General features: G+C 40.1%; 1 protein-coding gene across 2 annotated transcripts; it reads left to right on the forward strand.

Annotated features, from left to right (window-relative positions):
- LOC118404003 lies at positions 1-26,233 on the forward strand. Of its 2 annotated transcripts, none has more exons than XM_035802904.1 (3): positions 1-271; positions 13,650-13,820; positions 25,129-26,233. In XM_035802904.1, the coding sequence occupies exons 1-3, from the start codon at positions 233-235 to the stop codon at positions 25,456-25,458; spliced, it is 540 nt and encodes a 179-aa protein (XP_035658797.1). In that variant the 5' UTR covers positions 1-232; the 3' UTR covers positions 25,459-26,233. The 2 variants fall into 2 exon arrangements, with proteins under 2 accessions (XP_035658797.1, XP_035658796.1); XM_035802903.1 differs by lacking the exon at positions 1-271 and adding an exon at positions 10,227-11,233.
- The last annotated feature ends 545 nt before the right edge of the window (positions 26,234-26,778 follow it).

A 26,778-nucleotide genomic window follows, 5' to 3' on the forward strand; every position in this document is an offset into this window, starting at 1 on the left:
CTACCGCAATGCGAACGGTCATCCGCCGCCATCGCTTCTTCCTCTCCCCGCCTTGTACGCGTAAGCATCCCGACTGAGAAAGCTGACTCTTCACACAGTGCTGCCATGCTGTCTACACCGATGGTTTCACCGTACTGAGGCTATCTATCGGAGTGGAAAGACAAGGCAAGCGGAGGAAGAGCGTCCTTACACCGAAGAAAGTTCCCGCAAGCCGCCTGGTCGTCGGGCTGGCATGGGATTCACCTATGTGCACGTACGTGGTGTCGTGACGGTGAGTAATCCTGTCTCGTTATTTCCGTCTAACGATAGCTCACCTTTATCCGGGGGTGGGGGTGACTTATATCCGTTGGTTAAAAAGAAAACAAAGATGCTAAGTCAACGGTTGATGGTTTCAAATTGCAATATTTGTTTCAAATCAGTTTGAAGCCACCGTCAGTCGACTTGACGGTAAATAGTCCTGTCTCGTTATTTCCGTCTAGCGATAGTTCACCTTTATCCGCGGGGTAACCTATATCCGTTGTTATGAAAAACAAGGTATCTACTGAGGGATGTTATGTCAACGTTTGGTGGTTTCAAATTGCAATATTTGTTTCAAATCAGTTTGAAGCCACCGTCCGCCGACTTGACATTACAATTATTACCCCGTTTCTAAAAACAACGGATATAGGTTACCCCACGGATTACCAAGGTTACCAAAGCTGGATAAAGTGGCCGATTGAATGTGATAGCTTTATGTTACTGACCTCACAGATATCATTGCGTGGGTGCCAAGTGATTATGAGGCTGTGAAATACAATATAAGTTCAACAATGAGGTTCTGCCTGGATGGTCATACTGTCGTGATCGCGCATTACTATTTTATGAGGGTGTTGAGTGGCGTTTGTGTCTGTATGGCGCTTGTATAGTGAGGGTCTGCATGGGGGGGGGGGGGGTGACAACGATTTACGCTGAATTCAGAAGAACTCCCTACGTATTACGCTGAATCAAGGAAGGCAATTACGCTAAATTTCGTCACCTCACTACGATTTACGTTGATAAGATGGCTTTCCCTACGAATTACGGGGGAAAATAAGCTGCCAACGCCTTACGGATAAGAGCATGCAGACCCTCTATAGTGTCTGGCTCCGACACAGAATATTCAATGATACATCATGCGCTGTTACATGACAACACAGCGAGCGCAAGCATATCCAAGTGATTTTTCACAACACCGATTTCAAAGTAACGAAGATGAAAACACAACACTTCTTACCCTAGAGCGATATTACACTTTACTGTGCCGAAACAAAAACGTTACATTCAACGTGACGCACAAACATAATCGGATATTCTCTGTGACACTCATTCAACGGTGGTATAGCAATATAGGATATTGCGTACTATAAGATGTCACTACACTACACTTCAATACACCATACTACGCCAAACTACACTACACTTCGCTGTGTAAAAAATACATCACTTCACAACATGACACACAAGCATTACCGAATATTCTTTGTGACGATTATTCAACAAACGTATTCTACAGTGGCCCAACAATGCAAACACAGCATATCATGGCTTCACTTCACTACACTACACTACACATCATGCCATTACGTTAAGCTACACTACATTTCACCGTGCCCCAAACCCTATCGCTTCATACCAGCTTGACTCCGTCTCGCCACCACTCCGCCTACATGCCCAGAGTAACAACACGGCACTACACGACACGACACAACACAACACAGCACAACACAACACAACACAACACAACACAACACTACACTACACTACACAACACTACACAACACAACACAGTACTACACAACACAACACAACACTACACAACACTACACAACACTACACAACACTACACAACACAACACAACACAACACTACACTACACAACACAACACAGCACTACACAGCACAGCACAACACAGCACAGCATAGCACAACACAACACAGCACAGCACAGCACAGCACAACACAACACAACACTACACTACACAACACAACATAACACACCACACCACACCACAGAACAGCACCACACCACAAATCACAACACAACACAACACAACCCAACACAACACAACACAGCACGGCACAGTACAACACAACACAACACATCACACTACACAGCACAGCACAACACAACACAGCACAGCATAACACAGCACAGCACAACACAACACAGCATAGCACAGCACAACACAACACAGCACAGCACGGCACAACACAACACAACACAATACAACACAACACAGCACACTACACAACATCACACTACACATCAGGCCAGCACGTATACAGTAATCTACTCTGCATTTCACCGTGCCCCAAACCCTATCTCTTCACACCAGCTTGACATCGTCTCCCCACCACTCCGCCTACATACCCAGCGTAACCCAGCACGGCAAAGCTCTCAACACAACACGGTGCATTCATCCATTAGCAAGCTAATGTCCGACAAGAGGAGTCCATTATGTCCGGTGTCTCTCATCCATCATGTTCCAAAAATGTCTAGATCACATCGTGTCACGACTGTACGTCTCTGTCTTTGGGGATACTATTTTTGGTGTTTATTTTCAGGATCAAAATATGCAAAAACTGTACACAATTAAGGCCGCAAGGTTCCAAAATCAAATTTATTTGTTAAGTTAATTAAACTCTGTTACTGTTATACTTTTAAACGACATTGTGGCACAACTGCAAGTCTGTCTTGGGGGCTAATATTTTTGCGTGGTTGCTGACAGGATCAAAATACGCGAAAACTGTGTACCAAGAAAACTGCGAGAAGAGATCCCCCAAATCGAATTCCTTTTATTACGTCAATCATTAACCTTATTTTATACTCTCAAAGCACATCGTGTCACGACTGCAACGTCTGTCTTTAGGGTTTCTTGATTTGAGTGGTTGTTTTCAGGACCAAAATATGCGAAAGCTATGTACCAACGAAACTGCAACCGGAAGAAAGCCACAAGATTCCCAAAAATCAAATCTATTTGATACGTCAATTAAACCCTATGTTATACTTTCAAACCACATTTTGACACTGCTGCACGTCTGTCTTGATGGCTATTATATTTGCGTGGTTGTTTTAAGAATCCAAATGTGCGAAAACTATGTACCAAGGAAATTGCAAAGTCGAACCAAGAAAAGCCACAAGATCCCCCAAATCAAATTCCTTTGTTAGTCAACTAACCCCATGTTATACTCTTAAACCACATCGTGGCATAACTGCACGTCTGTCTTAGTGGTTACTATTTTTGCGTGGTTGCTGACAGGATCAAAATACGCGAAAACTGTGTACCAAGGAAATTGTAAATTCTAACCATGAAAATAAGTCACAAGTCATAAATCACTTGAATCTAAATTGATCAGTTGAACCATAGCCGCATTCCAAATTCTATTACTATCTATCGAATTGTTTTTTTGTTTGTTTTGCAATTTCAGTTGCTAAATTTTAAATGATCAGATATACAGTTCTTTGATCTACTCATTAGGCTTATTATTTATCTATATGTTATTATTAAGTTGTCATCCGTAGAAATTGTCATTTACACTTCTGTTTTATCACTTTTAGTTATTATAGTTGATAATTTGTAGTATGGAGATTTGCAGCTAAAGCTGTTATCGCTCCACTTATACACTCAGCACAGTTCACAGGTGTTATGTTTGGACCTCTCTATGCATGTTTGTCTTGTATTTCTTTTTATGTCATGCAATAAAAATAGATTTAAAAAAGCAAACAAAACACGTTCCATAACAATCCAAAACATAGCTTTATCATTCTCTAAAACCACAAACACCGTTACAGACACTATCAAAAACAGAACCTTCTTGGCTTGGCTATGCATCTAATGACGTATACAGAGAAGCTATAATTATGAGTCTTTTATGCTGCGACACAGCTATATAAAGGTTGGTATAAACACCGATCCATGGCTAGTGACGACATTAATTATGGGTACACAAAGACATTTAAACGTGCCTTGATGGCTAGCTGGAATGGAATCAATATCTACCACTTAGATAAGAGGAAAAGTAAAATACATTCATCTTTATCGTAAAGCGTTTATCCTCCTTTCCCTTTTCCTATATATTTGCTAGGTCACAGATATATAAAGGTTGGTACAAACACCAATCCATGCCTGGTCAGAAATTTAATTATTGGGCTCGAAGAAACCTAAGTGTATCTTGATTTACCACTCAGGTAAGAGGAAAAGTAAAATACGTTCATCTCAATCGTAAGCATTTATCGTCCTTTCCCTGTCAGTCAGTGGACTATATATTTGCTAGGACACAGCTATATAAATGTTGGTGCAAACACCAATACGTGCCTAGTCAGGACTTTAATTATTGGGCTCTTAGAAACCTAAGTGTAGCTTGATTTAACCCTCAGATAAGAGGAAATTTTAAAGTAAAATACCATCGTCTCTATCGTAAAAAGCGTTTAACCTCCTTTCTCTGTCAGTCAGAGGACTATATATTTTCTAGGACACAGCTATATAAAGGTTGGTGCAAACACCAAATCCGTGGCTAGTGAAGACTTTAATTATTGGTACACAAAAGCTTGATGGCTAGCTGGAATGGAATCAATATCTACCACTCAGAAAGGAGGAAAGGTAAAATAGGTTCATCTCCATCGTAAAACGTTTATCGTCTTTTTCCTATCCGTCAGAGGACTATATATTTGCTAGGACACAGCTATATAAAGGTTGGTGCAATCCGTGCCCAGTGAAGACTTTAATTACTGTAAATGCAGAAACTTTCGCGGTGGTTTAATGTTCGCGGTGACCGCTTCACCGCGAACTTAAAACCACTGCGAACATTTTTCCATGACAGCAAGAGACTAAAGTGCATGGTGCTACAGCGAACTTAAAATCACCACAAAAGGTCCTTTCCCCGCGAACTTAGATGCATTTACAGTATTGGGCTCGAAGAAACCTAAGTGTAGGTTGATTTACCACCGTGTTAGATAGAAGGGATAATAAAATACGTTCATCTCTATCGTTAAGCGTTCATTGCCCTCTTCCTATCCGTTACAGGACTATAAATTTGCTAGGTTGGAACATGTACCACAACTGGGCAATGGATTGCATTTTGAGAACGCAGTGAAATCAGTTGATATCAGCAGAGAGGTTGATATCGTCATTACGGAAGCCTTGATTATGTTGTGCCTTTGGCCATTTCCGGAATCGAAACATTCTAGTCTTAAACCTAGCCGCGAGGAAATTTGCATGTCATTTTTAAGAACTGTAAAAATTGTTTAGTTTAGCAAATTCCTCTCTGATTTGTAAACGGTGAACATGGAAATTACAAACCGTTTATGGAAAAAGAGGAATTTTAGGTCCGTTCTTTATAAATGATACTTCAAACCTAGCCTCCTTCACCGGCCTCTCAGTGGTATTGGCGGAAGTGTTTCTTTGTCTTGGGGGGGGGGTGTCCTCGGCTTTTCTTGTCGGTGATGGGAAAGGTCGATACACGATTTTTAACCAGGAATACAGAAATAGGAAATATTCCAATCCCGGCGTATTCCCGGCTAAAAATCGCGAATCAATGACCACAGAGAGGCCGGCGAAGGAGGCTACGTCAAACTGAGGATGAAAGATCCTTTGTCAAACAAGATATGCCCAGACCTGCCATGTAGAGAAACATGCCCATCATTAAACACCTGGTAGTGGTGACCGATGGACTGACAACTCAGTAGGGTTTGGCCCGTAGGAGGGTGTTAATCTTTATAACATACAGACAAGTGACGGGTTGAAAACACAGCACAGCATATTTCACATAGGAGCTGTCCTAGTTTCCGCATAAGCAATAAATATGTCTGAGCTTTAAATATGTCCTTAGAATCTTTCTCCTTGCGCAGAAATAGGTTATTACCTCCATTTTCACTAGTGTTTGTCTGCCAGTGCGTCTCGATCTGTCTGTCTGTGAACAATATAACTCAAGAACGGCTAGGTGGATTGGTTTCATACTTGATGTTTTGGTGAGGTGTGATGAAAGCTGGAAATGATTAGATTTTGAGCCCCCTAGCGGCTTCCCTCTGTACTGTAGCCTAACTTGGCGTATTCTTTGCTTTATCTTTCTACCGGTGGGGGAGATCGACCCACGTACATTATGTATTTTCATGTATATATATGCTTATTTAATTATTTACTTAATATAGTCCCGTGTAATATATTATCTTCAACCGCGGCGCTAAAATATGTTGAGTGCAACTTCAGTCCGCCGTCACTTTTTTCTTCGTACCTTTATTTGTATCAAATCAATGTATTTTTTCAATTTAAAGAAATAACGATTGTCTACCTATAAGACATGACTGCTGAATTTATACATATCCTCAAGGAGGTTATATAATGTCCTTGGTATCTGGTTCACAGGGCATTCTGCATTTTTCACGGCTTGATTGGGAATAAATCCCAGCCCTCCCCCGTCTTGACGCCCAGGCCAACCACCCGTTCATCCATCTTCCACGGTTATACTGCCCCACAGGGCTTAATGCACTGAGATGTACCCATGGAATTTCATATGCTTAATACCAAGGGAATTGCAACAATACTTATCCAATAGACAATTTCTTAAAAGGAGGAATATTTTAGAAGTAATAGCATCTTTCGCCGTTTTACTTATTGATTTTTATGCTTATCTACCTCCGGTTAAATTGTATGTCCCTTTTCGCTATTGCAAGTCAGAAAAACACGTTTGATGTCAAACATTTTGTTTCCTATGCTTAATATCCTGGGACTTGCAACAATACGAGGTTTGAAATTATCGAACAGACAATATCTTATAGGGAGGAATGTTTCAAAACTAATAGCATATTTCGCGGTGTTACATATTGATTTTGTCTAACGTTACTTATCTACCACCTGCTACATTATGTGTCCCTTTTGTAGCCATTGCAAGTCAGGAACAAATGTTTGATGTGAAACATTTTGCATAGAAATGGTATTGAAGTGAAGATCAAACCACCCGACTGTCACGTCGCGTTCTCATTTTTGTTATTTTTGTCTCCCTTTTAGCTTTCATCGCCAATCGAACGTAACATTGCTATAATTCATGTTTTCTTTCCGGATGTATCAACGCGCTTTTCTGTGCGCCACGGTTGGCTGACTTTGTCGAGAGGCTTTGTCGTCTTTCCGGAGGTGCGTTTGTTGTTGCCACTTGCACTGAGTGTACATGACAGCCCTCTCAAATCCATCTGTACCCAATACTAAGATCCGGGTGTTGTATTACATTTGAAGCAACGGCAACTGCGCTTGAGTTTCCGTCTGTGTCTCTGATGCCAAGTCCACTCATTTCTCTCCCACGCAGTAAATTGACAACGTTGCTCTTAGCTGTTTGCAGTGTGTGGGGTCGGTGTGAGAGGAAAATGCATACTAATGCCCTGGCTTTGCTGCCTTTCCGAGGCTTGTGTCGGATGGTAAATAGTCCCCCCAAAGGCGTGCAAACTCAGAATAAAAACATCCCAGGAATACTAGGCGTCTACCAAGGACACATTAGCTCGATCGTCTGAAAGAGACCGTGGCTCCTGGAAATCTTTTTGAGACTGGCTTCACACGCAAGTCAGCATAAATACAAAGAACGGTATTCACGGACAAAATGGAATGCTTTTTTAGCTTTTCAGATTTAATTTTAATTTTAATTTTAATTTTAATTTTAATTTTAATTTTAATTTTAATTTTAATTTTAATTTTAATTTTAATTTTAATTTTAATTTTAATTTTAATTTTAATTTTAATTTTAATTAATTTTAATTTTAATTTTAATTTTAATTTTAATTTTAATTTTAATTTTAATTCTAATTTTAATTTTAATTTTAATTTTAACCTCGATCTCAATCTCAATTTTAATTTTAATTTTAATTTTAATTTTAATTTTAATTTTAATTTTAATTTTAATTTTAATTTTAATTTTAATTTTAATTTTAATTTTAATTTTAATTTTTGTTACCATAATTGCCAAATGTAACAGCTAGCAATACAAGTAGGTCGTTCAACTATTCGTTCCAGAAAACGACAATTTTTGGGATGGTTCACGCATTGAATGATGTATTTCATCTTCTTTTCTTTTGAGTTGGAAAGAATGAAAAGGGCAATTCGTGGCAACCAGGATTGGATCAGTGACGCTGGGAGAATTATAAAAAAACACAATCAGGCTTCTTTCACGCATTCACGCAATTGAATTATGTGACATGCTGTCTATTGAATCGTGTAATTTTGCACACCTTCATGTCGGCACGTAGACCATGTTTACAGTACACCTACATGGGGATGGTAACAGACACGAAAGGTGCATGGACTATATGTTAATAATTCTAAGGACTAAACATGCTTTTATATATGCACATGTACATACTCTAACATGTACCTTTGTGGACCATGGGATGAAAACAACGATCCATTTAAACATGATAAGATAGTATTTACTTTGACATAACGTTAACACATTTTAGAGATCGCCGAGCCATAGTGACTTAACCAAGGATCAGTCGCCACCAACTGCCAATTCAAGCTGGTAGATACACCCGAACTCCTGCATTGCCATTGTCATTATAATCAAAGTGTTATATATATAACCAGGTTAAGAAATGTTAACGCACGTTACAGCACAGCGTGAAAATCAGAAAAACCCACCATTACAACAGCATATGGCAGCAAATCTAACGAAAACAAAGACATCCGTCAATAGTTTCATCAGGTTGGTAGATCAATTGCACAAAGTCTTCTTCGTTGCACAACCTCCTGTTAATTCTTCCGTAATATCGTAGTATAAATAAGAGGAATTTGTTCAAAAGAAAACATAGACAGTTTTGAAATCAAGCATTCAAATCGTCTCTTCTGTTCACACCGGTAGTCACGTATCTGAATAACACGGGTATGTTATACTGGAGGTGTAAATAACAAAGTACTAATGGCACAAGCAGTCGTGTTTAAGAGATTTAGAATTCAACATTCTCCGGGAGAGCATGGCTCAGCTCAGGATAGCTCGCCTGGCATAATCGGCGCTCGTACCCAAGTTATTTTCTATTTTTGCTTTTGGACGGACGACGACAATTTGGCACTGCGCTCAATGTGTCAAGTAAGTAACTTATATTAACAGTGCCACATACACAGTACAGACAGAAGACAAAGGTAGTCTTTTCTTTTACCTCCCCGACCAAAGTCAGGTACCCAGTTTTACACCTGGATGGAGTGAGGAAAGTCGTGTTAAGTGCCTCTCCCAAGGGCACAGCGTCGGGGGCACGGCAAGTATATAACTCGTGACCGATAGAATCCGAGCCGAACGATCTAGACAGCAGTTACGCCACGCACGACGCCACAAGTTGCTGGCGCACTTGACAGTCAGGGTTAGCGACAAGGCTGTTGATATGAGGAATGTCTTGAGTAACTCTAGCGATCAGGGCAGTTTATGTTTATTTCATGGATAAAAGTATTCGACGATACTTCGCCAACGCAACCTTCAGCGCACAAGACAACACTAGGGGCTGGTAGAAACCATCAGGTTCCATTTTTTTTAAACTAAAGCCTGCGTCATGGTTCAAACGAACGTCGGCCGAATTTGAAGATCCGCTGGAGCTCGCCGAATTTCAAAATCGCTCGAGCGTTGATCGTATTTTCTGCTGAAAATACTTAGTATACCCCCTCAGAAATTGGATAGGATTCGGGCAACGTCTATCCAACACCTATGGTTATTCCCCATGAGTTATGGACGAAGTAAGAATCGCCAAACCTGGTAGAAAGCCAATATTTGGATCAACTTTAATTTCTGACTTGTGGGAAATATGTAGGACATGGGTTGAGTGGTTGCGCACGCTAAGAATAATGATATCAACAGGAATTTTGCGATGCACCAATCCAAAATCTCATAAAAGATATAAAAAATCGTCCATGGACCCGCGAACGTCGGCCGAAACCGGCGTAATCGCCAAGACGTCGGTCGTTCTTCGGCCGAAAATGCGCATTTGGAGCTTTTTAAATGAGATTTTGGATTGGTCTATCGCAAAATTCCTGTTATATCATTGTTTCTATGGTGTCCTACATATTTCCCAAAACCCTACATTGCACTACATTGTTTCTATCATGCCCTACATATTTCCCCAAACCCGGAAATTAATGTTGATCAAAATATTACCAATTTGCCGGCTTAGTCCGTCGATTCTCACTTCGTCCATGTGCAAGAGATGCTGTCTTCTCATGGGCGATATATAATCATCGGTGACAGACGTCGCCCGAGCCCCGTCCAAATGGACCGATCCTGTCGAACGCCACATCGAACAAATAGAGCCCCATATTTTATTTCGAACACGTCCGTCAAAAACTGCCCCCGTGGGACAGAAACGGCTATTTTTGACGGAGGTGTTCGAAATAGAACCATGATCGAACAGGGGGCGGGGTTTTGGGATCGGTCCATTGTGAAGGGGGCAGATTTTCAGCGAAATCTACAGCCGATGTTGAAATTTGCGAACTCTGACCGACCCAGAAATTCGCATGAATGGTAAAGCCGGCTCGGCATCTTATTAGCAGTCTTGTTTGGCGGACAAGTTCGCGGTATACGAGACAGAATGTCTCGCACGACATACCATCGTTTGACCATGAGCCAATTTCTGAATTTTTCTGCCTAAAAATGCTCATTACAAACTGACGTAATGTATCTATGTCACAGTGATGAACATCACAAGACTCCTCGGGGCCTTCTGGGTATGAATATTCCCTGCTTTGATCTCGTATGAGTTTCCTGTTGGTCGCCAGAGGCCAGGGAACTTCAATCAGGATACTTCAATGCGGCAGCTGTCTGTGCAATCTTTTAGCGCTCGCCCACGCCCCCTCTTGTTAATCGGTTGGTACGGTCCAGCGCTGGCAGTTGACAGTGGTGTGAGAGACTAGAGAGGCACCTCTGTGCGTTTGCGACCGAACCTGGAGAGGCTAACTTCACGGCCTGGCGTTTCTGTATTGTCAGCATGTTCTTTTTAACCCTCGTCCACGTCCCTTCTTGTTAATCGGTTGGTACGGTCCAGCGCTAGCGGTTGACTGTGGTTCCAGAGAGGCACGTTTGCGACGGAACCTGGGCATCAAACCTGCGAGCCTGGCGTGTCTGTATCGCCAGCATGAACTTTTTGTCCATCATAGGGCCCTATATCGGACAGACAACCTCGTCACACGTGGATTTACTCCCGACTTACTGCAATGGTTGGGTGGAATCTCTGGACAGCCTGTCAGAGTTGGTGTCACAGGTAACGTTACAGCTTAAGCTTGTACGTGTGTTGACGTGAAGTGGCGCTTCCGTCTGTTGCGTTTGTGTGTCTGCCGACGAGATCTTAAATACTAGTAGGCTGCACGTAGATGTAGTTCTTGGTCATGTTTCTCAATGAATTCGATCAACATTTAGCCGTTTCTTCCAATTATATTGCCCCTTTTCACTATTTAATAGAAAAAGAATGGAATATGTTTAATGAATAGCAATCTCAGCAGTACATTGCCTGATGTTTGATATCTGATATTCTAGACAGTTCTGTAGAATTTGTCGCTGAGATAGTCTTCTTTCCACACACTAAGGCACACAGAATTTTGTGAATGTAGTTCTTGGTGTTATTTGTCAACGAAGTGGTCCGACATTTAGCCGTTTATTCCAGTTACTTAGTGCATTGCCTTTTTGCCCAATGAAGAAGGATGGAAGATGCTTTGGGAAAGTGTATCTTGACCAAACATTGCTTGATGTTTGACATCCAATATTTTAGATAGTTACATAAAATGTGTTGCTCAGATCTTACTCTTTCAATACCTAAAGATCACAGAATTTCGCGCGGTTAGAAAGATTTCAGAAGCTTTTTCTGGGAATCAATGAGTGCAATGTTGATTAACCAAGCAAACGTTCTTACTAAGTATGCCCTTGTCAGTAACGTTTCCAGTACGTTTTAAGTATGTTTCCAGTGACATGTATTTGTAGATAGGCTTAACTGTGGGTTGTTTATTTGCTTGCTTGTTTGTTTGTTTGTTTGCTTGTTTTCGGAAAGCGTAATTTGAGAATCTTCGAGCGAATTTCTATGCTATTTGATACATAAGTAGGTGTCATCATGAAGAAGGGAAGGGTAAGGTGGATTGTAGACCCCTAGCGACGGTCTATGGTATTGCAACAGAACTTACAGTTTTGTTGATTTTTTTGGACCAACTAGGGAGCTCGACCAAAGTAAAGTAAAGTAATTAAGTAGGTATTAGTAAGCATTGAGAAAAATGCACGATTTTCGATGCATTTAAATACATTTTGTCCGCGTTAAGTTTGTAACGGCAATGTGAGTACTAAAGCAATTGAGAGCCAAATTTTCGAGCTAATCCGTAATTTTTTTAAGCACCGAATGAACCATTATCATATTACTATCATTATCAACTTGTTGCGCAATATTAAAATCATGAAATGAAGGCTTATACAAAATAAACAATAAACAAATCAAGGGTTGCGCAATCCCAGTTTTGATCATTTCTATGCTTGCACAGCGTTCGCCATGTAGAGAAGATGGTTCTTAACGGCCATGACAAATGTGTATTGCCATAGGAGGGAGCTCGGATATCTGAATGTAATTTCGCATCCAGAGTTTTTCGGAATGGCTGCAGGACTCTTCCCACGCTGATGTGTTCAGCTGTCGGCGGTAAAACCTCCCAGTACCGCCGTTTGTCTTCCTGGTAGGAGCCATGCGCGCTAATGCCAATATAACGTCCTTGGTGATACTAACCGCTTAACAACCAACCATAAGCACTTAACGACATATTCTCACAATAGTAATAATAACAATAATGATAATAATGATGCTGTTGATAATAATGATGATGATGATGATGACGATAATAATGATAATATCAATGATGGTGATGATGATGTATTAAAGGGTTGATGTCTACAAAAATTATTGCTTTCCCAGAACTATCGTAAAGTGGACTTTGTTATCACCAAGCACAAAAGGAGCATCTATACCTGCTATATAGATACAGAGTGGACGTCACTTGAAGACAGAAGGAAAATGTCCAGACTCTCCATGATGTACAAAATGACCAATAAACTGGTGGACGTACAGACTGACAAGTATCTGATACCAGCTCAGAAAATCTACATTTTTCGATCATCAAAACCTGTCAATGGCACACCGAATCAATGCGTGTCCTCATCAGGGACTGATATGGCTACAACCCTGAAATACAGGAAATGAAGTTTCAGATGGTCAAGATTTCAAATTCTTCTGGACGCCCCTTTCGCTTCCGGCGCCCACGACGCTCCGGCGCTCGTCGCCATCAACATTTTTTTCTCTCACGGAAATGCCATGACATTTAGCACAGTCTGTCAGCAAAGTTTGTCGGTTAATGTCCTTTAACGTTCTTAAAACGTAATGTATCTCCTGATGTTCCAGACCAAGATGGGTGAGAAACAATTAGGTCCTGGTTCAGGTCCGGACATGAATTTGATCCTCTGTACCTGTACCGTACCTGTACCTGAATTTTATATACCGGTACTCACCCCTAAACGTAATGTATCTCCTGGTGTTCCAGACCCAGATGGATGAGAAACAATTAGGTCCTGATTCAGATCCGCACCTGGACCTGATCCTCTGTACCTGTACCGTACCCGTACCTGTAATCCTAATGTATCTCCTGGCGTTGCAGACTCAGATGGGTGAGAAGCTGAACAAAGACATCAATGCGAACGGGGACCTCAGTACCACGCCGCCGGTGGCCGCGGAGCCGGAGGAAATCTTCGTCCTGCCGGGTACAGTCACCACAGACGATCGGGGCGGGCTGTCACCCTCCACCGAGAGACTAGACGATGCCAGATCGGTAAGTTCATCTCTCCTCGTATGTTCTTGTTCTTGTTTTGATACTGTGTAACACCCCTTAGTGTTGGGACAATCCACCCAGGGCGCAGTACTACTGTTTTATTGGCCGTTCCTCAGGTGTTGTAACACCTCTTCCTTGAACTTACCGGGATTAACTTGGAGGGTGGTTGAATATGGTAGATTATTCCAGTCGATAGTGATTCTTGGGAATTATGAGTATTTGAGACAATCTTTATTGGTCTTGGGGTACCGGAACGGTGTAACGGAAAACAACGGATTTTCTTTTTGGACCGGTCCAAAAAAAAAAACGGACCTGAAAAAAAATCAGTAGACCGAATGTTGGGCCGATTCTAAAATGAAGAGATTATATTGGCAGGCGTCCACGTGTTTGGGGGCTTACAGATCCAAGAAAAGTACACGAGCGAAGAAGAGTTGAGTCATTTTTACCAAGCTTCTACGGCAAAACTTGGTCTAAAACAGAGGCAGTTAGTGCTGTTTACATGACATGAGGATAGAATTTCCAAACGTCTATGAACGTACTCTATCAAACAGAATCGATCTAGACCTATCTATCTATCTGTAGAGATAGGCAGGAAGAAAGAGAGAAAAAAGATACAGACAAATAAAAATATTACAACTCCAGTGAATAATATGTCTGTGAAATCGACCTCATGAACTTCTAAAGACAACCTGTAATAAAGTATAAAACCGCTTTTGACTCAACAACCTGTGCGTACTAGATTTCAGCTTCAAAATAGAATTTGACAAGCATTACGATTGAAGAAAAAAAAAGAAAAGAAAAAACACCGAAAAGCACTACGAGCACAATGTCCTCAACTAAAAAGAACAGAAAACTCCAGAAAGCTCAAATAAATTGCATAACGTCCTCAGCAAAAAGAAAAGAAAAGAAAACTCCATAAATCACTGCAATCACAAAACGTCCCGTCTACAAAAGATAAAAATACATGAGAAAAACACAGCAGAAAGCACCACGGTTGCACAACGTCCTTGAGATATCACGAAGTTGTGAAGAGCGCGATATTTACTGTGGCCTATTGTACAGGACAACTCATCACTGCTAAATATGTCAAGGATCTTGCAATGACTATTTTCAGTCAAGCCCCGGATCAAAATCCACGTGACGTCGTGATGTGCCGCTTACGTGTGTCGTTGCTATGTGCAGGCGAACCCTGCGAGTTTTTCTCCGAATAGAAGTTATTAGATAACATTCATACATGTACATCTACAGTTAAGATAACAGTTGCTCCAGGAGCTTCCATATACAGGTCTCTCGTAGAAATTGTAATAAACGATTTTGGTAGTTCTATAGATTTGAGTGACGTCACAAAATCACATGATAATTCCTGATAAAAGCTGGGCATCTGGGTTATCATACAAAATAATGAAGTAGAGGAATCAACCTTTTCAAAAAAAGTAAGTCACCATTGACCCTCCGTTTGGTACCAAATGGCCATTTTGGGGGACCTGGCCCATGGACTAAAATTATTTAGAAGCGTATTTCGCACAGGTGTACGCTTAGAACCAAGCAGTTGTTGCTTGCTTGGCTTGTGTTTCTGGTCCTGTAGTTATCTCTGTTCCCTGGATATCAGTGACTGCAAATCATAGCATTTTTACCTTTATTTAACCTTGATACATCTTCGTCCTAAGTCGTTTTTCATTTCATTTTTGGCAACTACAAGGAAGGTTATATTTCCACGTAATAAGATCCACAAGATAACAGTAACTCAAACACAAGCAATTCGAAATGATCAGAAGGTTCAAACAGCAAACCACTAGCTTTCGTTATGGACTGAGAAAGATTTACATTTCAACAGGTATTGAGCCAAACATAATGAAATTGTATATGATATATGATATTCATATGAAGTGAATCCAAATTCTACTGAGTTTAAAACAAAATTAAGACAAGTTAAAGGCAAGGTTGATGCTATTGAGTCGTTATTTTTTGCCAATGGTTTTATTTTGAAATATCTGTTCACATGAACAACAGATCTCTCTCAGTCAATGACGAAAAGGAGCAAATGCTATCTGAAACGTCTGACCGTTTCCAAAATCATACTCAGTTGGCTTGAGTTACTGCTATCGTGTATATGTTATTACCTGGATGTCTAACCTTCATCGACGGAGCTATTCATATGGCGGTCGGAATTCTAAATCGCCTTCCCTTTATAATACAGCCGTATATTTTTCAGTCTTCTTTGCAAAACATTTAGGTGCGGCCGGTGGCCATTTTCGGATGGAGCGCTGATTTGCGATGTTCATCATGAGGCAGGTTTTCAAATGTCGGGGAGCTCAATACCGCAGCCCTTCTATGTTGAAAATCGCAAATCATCGCTCCCTGAAAAAATAAATGCCGAACGAACCAAGATAGTCTGCGATAGAGGGTCAGATTTTTTTACCAAACAAGAGAAAAATGCGTAGTTGTACAAACGATTTTAAGGTGAAGGAGGCTTATATCTTTGTTAGCAAACAAGTGAAAGATACGTCATTGTACAAACGATTTTTTTTTCTGCAAACGGCCGCCATTATGATTTCCTGCGGGAAACGCTCCATCTACCGCTGTGCATTCCCAGCCTGGGGGATAGCTAACAATCTGCGTAATGTATATGTCTTTGATATGAGTAAATCAAAGGGCAAAACGACGCATTCTGTATGATTAAAAAAAAATGTTGCTCAGTCGGGCCGAAAAAGAAAACATCTGAATACGACGCAAGAAAATTCCCTACAGGCGTAAACATGTCTTAAGGTTATTTCACAGAAACTTCAAAAGGAAGGAGCCTCCTGAGTCCCTTATATCAAACAATGCATTGATATTAGTAAGGAAGAGAAAAGACATGTTTAACATATTACATGTATCAGATTTTCATCATGTGCCACTAAGCTTCTTAACATTTTTCTTAATATTTTTCTACTACTACCACTACTAAGTGTCATACAAAACTAGCTCATACAATTATAAGCTTAATTAAGACATTCTCATGCCTTAAAGTACCAAAGTTTTCAACCAAAGATTGTGGTCCAAATACTAGTTCTCTCCTAGAATTATCACGGAGTGGAATTCGTTGCCATAAAGTACAGTAGGCGTATCCTCACTGGATAGCTTCAAATAACATTTGCAGTAAGAATTGCAAAAGAAAAACATTTGCAGTCAGAATTGCAAAAGAACAACAATTTGCAGTCAGATGTGCAAAGGTTAGGTGTGACAAGTCGTTCAGTGTAAATGTAACCAGCTTGCCTGCGGAGGCTAGCGTGTTACACCGAAAGACGAGTAACGTTATACTGGCTATAATGATACGGAAATTATCGCCCGGTCCGAAACAACCGTATCGAACGTTACCGCGCCCATAAAGATACAGATACACCCGTTGAAGGTAGATCTATTTCGCATAGGCGATTATCACATAACGATAGCCTGGAAGTAAAAATAAAACAGAAACGACCCAGTCTTGATAAGGGTTAGGTTTTGCGTAATGGTCAGGTCGAGGCACTAGGCCTTAGAAGGGTTTTACGTAATCGGCGTTATACATGCTTATTAGGCATCTCAGCACTGTCAATTTGTTTTCTAGTTTGCCCTGAGTGCATCAAAGAGCCAATTAATTTGTATCATAGCTTGCCCTGTATGCATCAAAGAGCAATGTGCAGTGACATGCAGAAAATCTTGAAGAGCCAGAAAAAAACAACAGGAAATTGTAAAGAGGCCATTGGCATCAAAGTATCTTTTTTGTATAATCAATTACACCACGCACCAGTACCTAAACATCTGGAGATAAAGCTCCTTTTGCTGTGTAGTCAACTGAATGTAGTTCTAAGGATTTACCAAACCGGTGAAACTGAGAAACTTCGTGCAAGTTACGTTGACATGGTTAAACATGGAAAAACGAGAAAGAAAGAAAGAAAAAAACAAATCATTAATTACGCCACGGACTAGTACCTAAACATCTAGAGATAAAGTCCCTTTTGCTGTGTAGCCAACTGAGTGTAGTTCTAAGGATTTACCAAACCGGTGAAACGTCGTGCAGGTTACGTTGACATGGTTAAACATGGAAAAACAAGAAAGAAAGAAAAAACAAATCATCAATTACGCCACGGACTAGTACCTAAACATATGGAGATAGTGCCTATTTGGTGTGTAGCCAACTGAGTACACTATGATTTACAAAACCGGTGAAACTTTGTGCAGCTTACGTTGACATGATTAAACCAAGGACGTTACATAACGTCCTTGATTTAACATGGAGAAAGAAGACTGAAAAATACAAGACGAAAGATTAATCTTAATGTTGGAAAATGAATTAGCCAAATCGAGTGAATAATACGCCAGAAGAGTTGATGACGAGCGTTGGTATCAATATTGATTTGCCGTCTGGTCGGCCAAACTTCTCTGTCACACCTGTCCAATGCCTACCATTTCTTAGTCTCCAAGCAGACCCTACGGTGCCTTGGAAACAATATCAAAGCTGGCAAAGGAGTATAGCCGGCCAAAGGGGGATAGCCGGCTAAGGGAGTCAAACGGGCACCTGGTGCCTTGCAAGCTTTGATACTATTTCTAAGGCACCGTAGGGTCTGCTTGGAGACTAACCATTTCTCTCATGTAATGGATCGGCAACAGTCGTCGTTGGTCGACGTACGACTTTATTGCTTTGCAATATCCAAACAAGCCAGCTGAATTTTGTTACCAATGAGAGTGCTTTTAGTTGTGCGTTGATCGTAGACCCTAATTTACGGGTTTCAGCGGAGACTGGGGTTAATTTTGTAATCTTTCTGTTCTACATAAACGATGTAATTAGTGCATTTACGTCAGGCATTTAAAATAAGCGCCAGCTTTTGTATTGAAGCTATTATACAGCCGAATAAAATTAATCAAATCAACATCTACTTTGATTGAAATTGAAACTCTTTTTTGATTGAATACCATCTCAATACCATCTCATTGTAAATTGATTGACCTGCATTCTTCAAAGAGCTATCTCTGTGTCGTGACGTCATGATTGACACTTTGAAAAGGAACCGAGCGGATGTCAAAAAGGTCAATGACCCACTGCGTCAACCGGAAATATAAGATTTCTCATCACCAACAAAGCCACCGAGAAAAAAAAATCACACTATAAAAACAGGCATAGAGGTTTAATTTTAAAATTGCTTGGTTCATAAAAACACATGACATGAATGATAATAACGTTAACGTTCGATTACAAACTTTTGCCAATTGAAAACTAGAAGTCAAAATAGATTCGCCGTATGGAAACAACGACAATATGGGACATATGTCTATACTCTAATTACCATTGCTCAGAACCATTTTCCTAAAACTGTGTTTATGAGACCCTTAATTTTATAACTGGAATATGGTCTGCATAGAACCAACACGACAGTGTGTATGTGTGGAAGAAGGAATTTTGTGCGATTTCCCAGGAAGAGTTATACTCTGGATCGTTTGGGATTTTGCGGTAACGCTAGTTCACCTTTATCCGCGGGGTATCCTATATCCGTTGTGTACAAAAACAGTATATTTAGGGATAGCCAGTGGACGAACGGTCCAATATTTTGAAAACATAAAAAATTGAAACCACCGTCCATCGACTTTATATCCCCAAATACCCTGTTGTTTAAAACAACGGATATAGGTTATCAAACGTTACCGCGGCCCATAAAGATACAGATACGTTGAAGGTAGATCTCTTTCACGTAGGTGATCATCACATAACGATAGCCTGGAAGTAAAAATGAAACAGAAGCGACCCAGTCTTGATAAGGGTTAGGTTTTGCGTAATGGTCAGGTCGAGGAACTAGGCATTAGATAGGTTTTACGTAAACAGCGTAATACATACTTATTAGGCATCTCAGCACTGTCAACTTGTTTTCTAGTTTGCCCTGAGTGCATCAAAGAGCCACGTTAATTTGTATCATAGCTTGCCCTGTATGCATCAAAGAGCAATGTGCAGTGACATGCAGAAAATCTTGAAGAGCCAAAAAAAAAAGAAAAACAGGAAATTGTAAAGAGGCCATTGACACCAAAGTAATTTTTTTCTATAATCAATTACGCCACGCACTAGTACCTAAACATCTGGAGATAACGCTCCTTTTACTGTGTAGCCAACTGCGTGTAGTTCTAAGGATTTACCAAACCGGTGAAACTTCGTGCAGGTTACGTTGACATGGGTAAACCTGGGAAAACAAGAAAGAAAGAAAGAAAAAGCAAATCATCAATTACGCCACGGACTAGTACCTAAACATATGGAGATAGTGCCCCTTTGTAGCCAACTGAGTACACTATGATTTACCAAACCGGTGAAACTTTGTGCAGCTTACTTTGACATGATTAAACTAAGGACGTTGATTAAACATAGAAAAACAAGAGAGAAAAACAAAGGACGAGAGATAAATCTTTTGGTGGAAAATTAGTAAAAAAGTAAAACTGAAGTTGCCCAATCGATCGCGATCGGGCGAATAATACGCCAGCAGAAGAGTTGATGACGAGCGTTGGTATCAATTTGACGTCTGGTCGGCCAAACTCCTCTGTCACACCTGTCCAATGCCTACCATTTTTTTCATGTAATGGCGCGGTAACACTCGTCGTTGGCTGACGTACGATTTTATTGGCTTGCAAACCAGGTATGACTGAACCAAGCGCCGTCAAGGAACCAAGATAGTTTTCTCGGTACCGAGACGGCTGAATTTTTTCGTGATCCAAGAATGCTCTTATGTCATGACTATACGTCGATCGTACGACGATGTAACCAGACCCTAACCTAAGGGTTTCGTTCGAAACTGGGGATGAGTTTGGATTCCTTTGGAATCTTTCTGTTCTGATTCTACATAAAAGTCGTAATCAGTACATTTACGTCAAATATTCAAAACAAGCGTCAGCTTTTAAATCGAAGCTATATCTCTTTTAATATACAGCCGAATAAAATGAATCAAATCAACAGCTATTCTGATTGAAATTGAAAATCTATTTTGATTGAATACCATCTTAATACCATCTCATTGTAAATTGATTGGCCTGCATTCTTCAAAGAGCTATCTCTGTGTCGGGACGTCATGACTGAAACTTGAAGAAGAAGCCGAGCGGATGTAAAAAAGGTCAATGACCTATTGCCTCAACCGGAAATATAAGACGCTGATGACTTAGCGTCAACAAAATGTCCGAGAAAACAAAAATGACACTATTGGCCTTTGTAATTTGGTAGGCTGAACCCCTCTGTCACACTATCCAATGCCCTCCATATTTCTCTCATATAGTTGAGCGGTAACACTCGTCGTTGGTAGACGCACGATTTAGTTGCTTTGCACTTTTCAAACAAGCCAACCGTCGTTAAGGATCTTAGGCAACCAAAACAGCCGAATTTTGTTGCAAATGACACAAGAGTGGTCTTCAGAGTTGTGCGTCGATCGTACGACAACGTAACCAGGCCCTAACCTAAGGGTTTCAGTGGAGACTTGAGTTGAATCTGGAATCTTTCTATTCTACATAAACGACGTAATTCAGTGCACTTTAGTCAGATATATATATACTCTAAATAAATGGTTTCATTGGAGACTGTGGCTGAGTCTGGAATCTTTCTATAACTGCTCTACGTATACATAAACGACGTGATCAGTGAATTTACGTCACACATTTAAAGCAAGGGTCGGCTTTTAGCTTGGAACTACATCTCCTTATACAACCGAATAAATTAAACGAAATCAAAATCTATTTTGATTATATATAAAATACCATCCCATTGTAAATCGATTTGCCTGCATTCAATGCTTCAAAGAGTTATCTCTGTTTCCTAACTGACAGAACCACTTCAAGATGCAGCCGGCTAGCCGAGGGCTTTAGTAGAGATTGTGGTTGAATCTGGAATCTTTCTAGAGGGTCTGCATGCTCTTTTCCGTAAGGCGTAGGCAGTCTGTCTTTATTTCCCGTAACTCGTAGGGAAAACCATCTTATCTACGTAGTTCGTAGCGAGGCTATCAAATTTATCAAATTTTTCAAATTTATCAAATTGCCTTCCTTGATTTAGCGTAATACGTAGGGGGTTCTTCTGAATTCCGCGTAAATCGTTGTCGGGACCCCACATGCAGACCCTCTTTCTATATTTGTTCTACATAAACGTCGTAACCAGTGCATTTACGTCACACATTTAAAGCAAGGGTTTTATATTGAAGATATATCTCTTTATACAGCCGAATAAAATGAATCAAGTCAACATCTACTTTGATTGAAATGAAAAATCTATTTTGATTGAATACGATCTCAATACCATCTCATTGTAGATTGATTTGCCTGTATTCTTCAAAGGGCTATCTCTGTGTCGTGACGTCATGATTGACACTTTAAGAAGGAACCGAGCGGATGTCAAAAAGGTCAATGACCTATTGCGTCAACCGGAAATATAAGATTTCTCATCATCAACAAAACGACCGAGAAAAAAAATCACACTATAAAAACAGGCATAGAGGTTCAATTTTAAAATTACTTGGTTCATAAAAACACATGACATGAGTGATAATAACGTTAACGTTCGATTACAAACTTTTGCCAATTGAAAACTAGAAGTCAAAATGGATTCGCCGTATGGAAACAACGACAATATGGGACATGTGTCTATACTCTAATTTCCATTGCTCAGAACCATTTTCCTAAAACTGTGTTTATGAGACCCTTAGTTTTATAACTGGAATATGGTCTGCGTAGAATCAACACGACAGTGTGTGTGTGGAAGAAGGAGTTTTGTGCGATTTCCTGGGAAGAGTTATATTCTTGATCGTTTGGGATTTTGCGGTAACGCTAGTTCACCTTTATCCGCGGGGTATCCTATATCCGTTGTGTACAAAAACAGTATATTTAGGGATAGTAAGTGGACGAACGGTCCAATATTTTGAAAAATACTGTAATATTTTGAAAATATTAAAATTTGAGACCACCGTCCATCGACTTTATATCCCCAAATACCCTGTTGTTTAAAACAACGGATATAGGTTACCCCGGGAGATAAAGGTGAGCTAGCGTTAGATCTAGATGGTTATTCTTTTTCAAACCGTGAGCAAAGAACAGAAGCGCCGTGGAACACTCTACATGATTAGTGTCACTGTGTCTTGATAGTGCGCATCGCTGTGTTAATGTTAGGCTTTCAATTAGCTACGTTCAGGCTGTCCATGTCTTCTCGTCCATGTGGCTGAGATTCTGGGTCATCTGGGTTCGAGAAAAAAAACCGTTTGTCACGTAAAATATAAAATCGTCCCAACTGAATACGATGGCAGCTTGTTAAATTGCGCAGCTGAGAAACTGACCTCAATCCACAAAAACGATTTGACTCTTGGCAAAAAAACACATCAAAATGACACATAGCCAAGTGACAAGTAGCAAAAAGGCACTTAGCAAAAGGGAACTTAGCAAAAAGATACATAACTAAAAGAAGACATTTAGGAAAACGACACATAGCCAAAAGGCATTATAAATATAAGATTTAGGTAAGCAAAACTTACATAATATGGAAATGTCAGGTAGTTCTTAAGATATATAAATGTGACGTTTGTATCGTACTTTCGTTAATTACTTTAAACCCTGTAAATTTTGGGTTAACAGACTCTGTAGATGTTAATGGAATATAGCAAAACATTTTACTTAAGCTATTAACATCAATCTACCTAGCTTGAGTTAGGCTTTAATATGGAATTAGGATCATTGTCATTTCACTATCAGGAACCTATGATTTCACAAAGTATTTCTAATGTCTGGCAAATCATGAGTCCAATATATGAAGAGTTTATTTTTTATCATAGATTTGAGAATCTTGTAAATGTGCCGGCCCAAGCTACGAATACTCTAGAAAGACCGCTATGTACAAAACCAAAACATACATGTACCAATTTTCTATCACCATTAACCACCTACCCAATATTCACTATCCAAACGAAAAACGACAGTCGGACTGATTTTCATTGGGTACTTTTTGCCAAATCAACACACCATAGTCAAAGGACCTCTTGAACACAAGTACCTGCATGTTATACCGTTAACGACCAATTTGCAGTCAGTACGACAGTAGGTTGACAGACATTGCTTCTGTGTGTCCCACATGACAAATCTCGTGTTTGACCTCGTTTTTCACAGTCGCCTTTCAAATGTGAGAAACGATCTGATATAGTAAGATTCTTCAAATGACCGAAATAGTACTCACTCCAAACGTTTCGATGTCTGTCAGACACCATCATCAGGGTTAGAATGACTGGTTCTGCTTCTCTGATGTACCCTGGGTGCCAGCAAGGACCGGGTAGCTAGCGAGTTTTGTTCGGGGAGCCAAAGCAGTCATCCCGCCGATCTCACATAAGCGCTCCGGGGAGTTTAAGCCTGAAGGAGTTTAAGATAAGGGCAGGTGGACTTCATCGAGATTAAACTCCCCGGGGCGCTAATAGGAGATCGGGCGGGCCTGACTGTCTTTGGCCACCGAATAAACTGTCCTAGCTGTCCGATCCTGGCTGGCTCTCAGGGTACTCTGTTGCTACTTATAGCCGATTTAGGTGGCGCTGACAGACACCAAAATGATGGAAACAAGTACTATGTCGGTTGCGTTTGTGTTTGTATTTTACTAACCTGATGAAACTATTAACGAAGAAACGATCTGGTTCTCCATACACAGAAAAGCACAAAGGCACAAACCGTAATAAAATATCTCGTATGTTTGCCTTTTTTCTAATACGAAAGAAAATACTATGTCACTGTACATAAAAAAGTATCAAATATATAATTATAGAATCTTGAAACACTTCTGAAAGCTATGAGTCTGGTTGACATCATTTAGGGGTGGTCCAAATGTTATGCCATTTTTATGGTCAGCAAATTTGTTTCTGATGAGATGAGAGTGGAGATTTATTGCTTCAAAATTGTAGCCCAAAGGCCGAATTGCAGAGAATCATACAATACGTACTAAGATAATACGAAATAATATAATTGCACGTCAGTGTACAACTAAAAGCATATAATTGGAGAATCTTAAACCCTAGCTCTGAGAGCTATGACACCAATCCTTCAAACAAACAAACATCAAAGCAAAACAGGCTATTTTTCAGATATCTGTATCCGGCATATCTTTTATTTTCTACCAAATCTATTTAAGGCTTCTAACATCATATTTCCTTTATCCGTTTTTTTCTCTAATCCATCAACTAAATTAAAACATACAATTGGAGAATCTTAAAAACCCTAGTCTATTTTTCAGATCTTGAAGCATATTTTTATTTTCAACAAAATTTGATTAAAGCTTCTAACATCATATTTCCTTCATCCTGTTTTTCTCCAGTCCACCTCCAGACCATCTTCCGTGGCCAGCGGCATGTTGCCCGGATACAGGACGATATCTGCGTCAATCGGCATGGGAAACGTTGCCATAGAAACGCTGTCAGTCAGGGACCCTGTTTTCGACGACACCATCGACTATGAGGACGAGTGCAACGACAGAGTTTTCACCCAGATCAACACCTACACGCACCAGCAGATATTCCAGGAGCAGGAGAAATACGACGGCAACGAGTGCAGCCTGGACATGATCGCGAGGTACGTCGGGATCGTGCTCTTGGTAGGATTCATCATCGGCGTCATCGTTGCCATCGTGCTTGCCGTCGGCAAATAAAGCCGTTAAAATTTGAACCCAGCTGTGCATGCGTTGATTGGATCGTCTTGAACTTTGACCTGATGAGAGCGCACGCTTGCACCAATGGGATCACTGGAAACTGCAAACTTGGACCATGAACTGTCATGGGGATGGAACTGTTGCCATGGTAATGGAACTGATGTCATGGCGACGGAATAGTAGTCATGGTGATGGAACTGATGTCATGGTGATAGAACTGTTGCTATGGTAATGGAAGTAATGACGTGGTAATGGAACTGTACGTCATGACGCAGAAAACAGAACTTCTCATGGTGTGTGGAAGGGAAAATGTAGGATAAGATAATTTATCTTCAATGATATTTGAAGATAAGAAACCACTGAAGTGACCTTTTCTTGCTAAGGAATACTACACCATCTTTGCTTCTCTTCACTTTCTTGGTACTTTGCATCCATGCTCATTAAAGTCCTTGTAAAAGCAAGATTTAATTAGTGCCTCCTTGCTCGAATGGGGTCATGGATTTCGACATATGTGCTGCAATTTGTAAAGTACATGATGATGATGTAAAGTACAGCAGGAGCTCTATTTTCTAACGGAGATTTATAAAATTCGTTTGTGCAGCGAAGGTTATGTACGGACGACATCTTACACCTTTTGTATATAGGATAGAGTTGCTAATAATCAGAGGAATGTTTATATCTGATATCTTTATCATGTCTGAAGTATGGCGTAAATAATCGTGGCCCTCTCATGGAATATAGAGCATCAATGTTAATGAAAAATTGTGATGCTGAAATCTTATTAATATTAAATTTATATTTTAATGGCAATTTGACTTTGCCCTAGCATGGCCTCCCATGTCAAGTTTGGGACACTGTCAACATACAGTTTTTGGCCTCATGCACAACACAGATTCAAAACATTTTGAATTATTTCCGTATCATCAAGCTTTTTTAGAATTCTGTGTGGTTACTTAATTTTGGTTGAAAATATGCTGACAATTCTGAAACTAAGTACTAGTAATCTATTTCTACCAAAATTGAACTTAACAAAATCGATATGGCTTCCGAACAGATCCTTGGGAATAACCTATTAATAGATTAGTATGTCCAGAATCGTTTTACCTTATTTGGTAAAATTTGAAGATTGTTTCTTCTTTGCAATTCTAAAAAAAAACACATCACACTTGAGGCCCGACTGTTTTGCATTTTGCTGGAGGTTCTTTTGTCCTTTACTATAAATATGTACATTATGTATATCGGTAAATATGTTTCTTTGAGTTGTTTATGATGATGTATTCATAAGAAAGAATAATCATAGAAATGCTGTCGTTATTGTTA

This window comes from Branchiostoma floridae, chromosome 17 (assembly GCF_000003815.2).
Source record: "Branchiostoma floridae strain S238N-H82 chromosome 17, Bfl_VNyyK, whole genome shotgun sequence".
In the NCBI taxonomy this organism is placed as follows: domain Eukaryota; kingdom Metazoa; phylum Chordata; class Leptocardii; order Amphioxiformes; family Branchiostomatidae; genus Branchiostoma; species Branchiostoma floridae.